The sequence below is a fragment of the Nicotiana sylvestris genome, chromosome 7, assembly GCF_000393655.2.
Source record: "Nicotiana sylvestris chromosome 7, ASM39365v2, whole genome shotgun sequence".
In the NCBI taxonomy this organism is placed as follows: Eukaryota; Viridiplantae; Streptophyta; class Magnoliopsida; order Solanales; family Solanaceae; genus Nicotiana; species Nicotiana sylvestris.
In genome coordinates, this window is record NC_091063.1 from 81,311,245 (window position 1) to 81,315,911 (window position 4,667).

A 4,667-nucleotide genomic window follows, 5' to 3' on the forward strand; every position below is an offset into this window, starting at 1 on the left:
AACTTTAAATAGCAGGCATATATATAATATATATGTATAAAATTTATGTATAGTCGGTTGAAAAAAGTAAATAGTGAATCCTATCGGCTTTCTGTGTAAAGATCCCTTTAAAAATAAATTTTATATAAACAAAATTACTATTTAATTGTTTTCTTAATATTTTAGAACTTTAAAATCAATCAAAATTTATGATTCAAAATATAGTTGATGGTTTTTATTTTATGCCATCCTAACTTATTCTTTTTAAATTTATCAAATTTAATTCATATAATATTTCTTATTAATTAAAGAAAAAGAGAATATCTTCTATTAGTCAGGTAAACATGGTTGTGTCTTTTAGAATGAACTTGAAAAATATTACACACCCACTCACACAAAAAAGTTGAAAATAGATTTTTTAAGAAAATAAAATAAAAATTAAATATTCAAAGATTATGTGTTCTTGCTGAAACTGAAAAGAAAATATGATAATTTGTGAATTTGAGGTGATGAAGTCATAGAGCTGAAAATGAGTTTAAGCTGAACATACAGAAAGGTAAATATATTAAGGAATTCTGTGAGACAGATTCTCTTATTTATTGAATTATTTATATTCGATCAATATTTATCAATTTTAGGAGTTTAATTTTTTATTTTATAATGCAAATATAATTTTAATATACTATTTATGTATTTTTTAAAAAATAATTATTTATCAAGCTGGGTTACACGCGCAAAGCGTGTACTCTAAGATTAGTTTTTAAAAAAGAACGAGAAAGAGAAATAAGAGAAAAGGAAGAGGTGAGTGATAAATTAAGAGAAAATGGAGGACTGAGTGATACATAATTTAAGTTTTTACCTTAACTTAAGACTAGTATACGCACCCGTGCGATGCGCGGATTGTTAAAAAAATATATTAGCATGATAATATTGCTCTTAATTATTAGCTCATTTGAATTCTATGAAAGTATGGTACATTACTAAATTTACTACATAAATACATAAATATGGTCAAGAATGCTTAATTTAAAAGGCTCGAGTATTGATTCCCGTTTTTTCTATTTTACAGGGGTGGCTTCAATCGATGTCCTTATGTTTGATTTTTGAGAATTCATATACAGTCTCTTATATTTGAAGAACAATTTATTTGTCTAATTCTTTTAAAACTTTTGATGAGGTTCCATAGTGTGGAAACAAATAATTATGATTCTATGCTCTATCACTTTTTCTATTAAGAAACATAAGTGCATGGTACTGCAAAATCAAAGTTTTATAAACTGAAGCTATCATTTAGTATTATATTGTGGAAAGTGAAATGATCCCACGTCAAGTATCCATTCAGAACTACTCTTGCACTGCTCTTCTAGCAGTATCTTCTCCTGCTTTCATATGCCTCTCACATCTTCTCTTCCTATAATCAGCTTCTGGCTTTTTCTGCATTAGTTCAGCTGACTTTTCTGCTGATATTCTGTCACACTTGTGTCCTTTCTGCTTTGTTCTCATCTCCTTGGAAAAATACTTTAATCTTTTCAAGTCTTTTGTCTAAGTGATGTATGTGCATCTTTTAGTAAGTTCAAAAGTGAAAGTACAACAATAACAAATGTGCTTTAATCCCAAGCATAAGGAACCAAACGCTTTTAGCTAAATAGAATAAAGAAAAATTAGGTAAGAAACTTTACTCTCTAATAAACTTTACTCTCCAATATATCAATTTCACAAAAGTGCGAGTCTAAATAACCTCACATCTAGCAACTAAATAGGCAAAACTGCCAAAAAGCTAAAGCAGAACCATTAAAGGACTTTTCAAATTTGCATTTTTCACAGGTGGAGGTATTTCTATAGCAATTTGCATAATTAGGATTGTTTGATTGTCCAAGTAAAGTGACATTATGAACTACTAGACCAGAGATTAGTCAAGACTTCATACCTTCTCGCCGTTGTCATTACCAACAACCCTGATTTCTACACCTACAGCGGCAGCATCAAGAGCAAGAGGAATCTCTTCATAGCTAAAGAACTGTATGGCACCAGAATCGTAGCGAAAGAAGCCAAAATCATGAACCTAGAAAATGAATATCAATAGCTGTTTGTAAACAATAAAATAAAGAATATGAAGTTCAAACATTGTTTTGAAAGTTTCATCATCCTTATATAAACCTGCAAAGAGCAATATGCTGAAGTAAAAAGAAAAATATCATTTCAAGCAAACATGGAGTTCTTGGGCATATGCATCATAGGAAGTTATCCAATTTGTTTTTCAGTTTCACATGTCGCTAGAAGGCTTTCCATCAGTAGCAAGATAATCATATTAGATATGATAAGATATAACAATCATGGCCTTCATTTTCACTTGGAAAAATACTTTGATCTTTTCAACTCTTTTGTCTAAGTGATATATGTGCATCTTTTAGAAAGTTCAAAACTGAAAGTACAACAATAACAAATGTGCTTCAATCCTAAGCATAAGGAACCAAAAGCTTTTAGCTAAATGGAATAAAGAAAAAAAAGGTAAGAAACTTTACTTTCCAATATATCAATTTTACAAAAGTGCCGGTCTAAAATAACCTCACATCTAGCAACTAAGTCGGCAAAACTACCAAAAAGCTAAAGGAGAACCGTTAAAGCACTATTCCAATTTGTATTTTTCACAGGTGGAGGTATTTCTATAGCAAATTGCAGAATTAGAACTATTTGATTGTCCAAGTAAAGTGACATTATGAACCTTTTGATCGGAGATTAGTCAAGACTTCTCATACCAACAATACTCTCTCATAAGATATAACAATCTGACACGAATTTGCTATGTCCATATTCTCAATCTAGAGTTATCCATATTCTCATTCACCAATATGCCTTTCCCTTTGTTCTGCTTTGTATTTGAAGACAAACAACTTTCAAATGCTGCTAATCATTTAAACATTCTAGATAAATATAGATAACCATTGCATACAAGTTAAGAAATAAGATCATAAAAGACTAACCATTTTTCAAAGCTCGTAGTGAAAGGGACTTTGGATTATATTCGAAAGGTTTAGAGGAAAAAACTTGTCCACAACTTGTTATAGGGATGCCAACTGGTGGTGTACAATTCTGATATGATGGAGTTGGCACAACAAAATGTCTATTTCTTTTATCACCATCTAGAGCATACATTGCAGCCATTCTAATTGTACTCAATCCAGATTCACCTGAATTTTTTTCAGATGTGCCATGACATATATTTGTGTTCATTGACATATTTGTTCTCATCACATTCCTTTGTTTTCTCATTTCATTGACTTCATCTTTTAGAAAGCACCTCTTGCGTCTCGACTGGGAAACTGTTCATGAATATTTCAATTAAGATAAGCTTGATATATGAAAATATTTAGTAAAAATTAACACCATTGGATTTATAGGAATTGACCATTTGTTATATCAGACAAAGGAGGAAATCTGTTTTCTTTTTCATTAGCATTCCCTCTGCGATTGTGGGATTAACATTCTCTGTAGAACACATAAAATTTTCGAAAATGAGTTACAGAAAAGGAATAATATAAAATAATTCAACATAGAGTCTACCAAAAAATATAAAGTTTCATGCTCATTTCATACTTTGCTGGACCAAAAGAATTTCTCGATCGAAATAAGCCACTAACAAAGAAATTGGATCATAGAACGCCTAAACCATCTTTTTCCGAATTCATATTTTTTATGACATTGTAAACATTATATTGTTTCTTGTTGATGAGTATCTTCTCATCTTGAGATTACACGGTAAGCAATCTTGAGAATTGGGAATATTTTTAGGAAGACAAAGAGATAAGATAATAAATATGTTATGAAACACGGTTTTTTAGGAAGACAGAGATCACACGATATTTTTTACTTTTTAGTATTCTTTGATTATTAAATAATGAAAATTTTACAAAACAGAAGCAATAAATTTGGGAGGATTGATTGTTTCTAGGCCGAAAAAATCTAGCTATTACAACTTGAATTTTTAATAAATTAATTTGCCATGTGTATTTTTAATAGGTTGCCACTTGATATTCTAATAACTTGTCACTTGGCTAAAAGAGAAGACAAACTTTCTTGCTTTAATATATATATAGATATACATAGATTGCTTGTTTAGATACTTATCCAATACTACTAAATATAGCGTTTGGTTAAGAAAAAACGCAGAAAACTTTTATTCGTTGGTGTTTGATTGAAAAATAATAGTGAAAATTATATATATATTTATGTCAAAACTCTTTCTCAAACTCTTGCAACTCACAATGAATTTAACTTTTCTTTTTTCTTTTTCATAGTGAGTTTAATTGGACCTGATTCAATAAAATGAGATTGTTTGTGGTGAGTTCCAATATTAATTACATATGAAGGTCAGTGCAATGCTTGACCTTACTAAAGAAGCCGATAGTAATACATTTAGAGTATATTTGGAAAGCCATTTATGAATTGAATTTGAGTGTAATTATATATTTTGACATATTTGTTTGGCCAAGTAATTACCTAGTCAATATGAATTGGGTGTAATTGGAGTTTCAAGTCAGAGTTGAGAATTGGTGGTAATTACACTATATAATTACAAGGTTATTTTTTAATTTCTTCCCTTTTTGTTTTTATTTCTTTATAACTTTTTATTCCCATTATTTTTTTCTTTTTTATTTTATTTTTACTTTTAAATTTCTTTTTTATTTTAA

General features: G+C 29.4%; 1 protein-coding gene across 4 annotated transcripts; it reads right to left on the reverse strand.

Annotated features, from left to right (window-relative positions):
* Nucleotides 1-1,237: 1,237 nt before the first annotated feature.
* On the reverse strand, nucleotides 1,238-3,680 carry LOC104229699 (uncharacterized). 4 transcript variants are annotated; one of them, XM_070151066.1, is made up of 5 exons: nucleotides 3,574-3,680; nucleotides 3,386-3,465; nucleotides 2,961-3,299; nucleotides 1,907-2,041; nucleotides 1,238-1,482 (listed from the first exon to the last, which is right to left on the reverse strand). In XM_070151066.1, exons 3-5 carry the CDS (start codon nucleotides 2,961-2,963, stop codon nucleotides 1,324-1,326), a joined length of 297 nt encoding a protein of 98 aa, XP_070007167.1. In that variant the 5' UTR covers nucleotides 2,964-3,299; nucleotides 3,386-3,465; nucleotides 3,574-3,680; the 3' UTR covers nucleotides 1,238-1,323. The 4 variants fall into 4 exon arrangements, with proteins under 4 accessions (XP_070007167.1, XP_070007165.1, XP_009780686.1 ...); XM_070151064.1 differs by having other exon boundaries at nucleotides 1,238-1,497; XM_009782384.2 differs by having other exon boundaries at nucleotides 1,238-1,521.
* Between the last annotated feature and the right edge of the window lie 987 nt (nucleotides 3,681-4,667).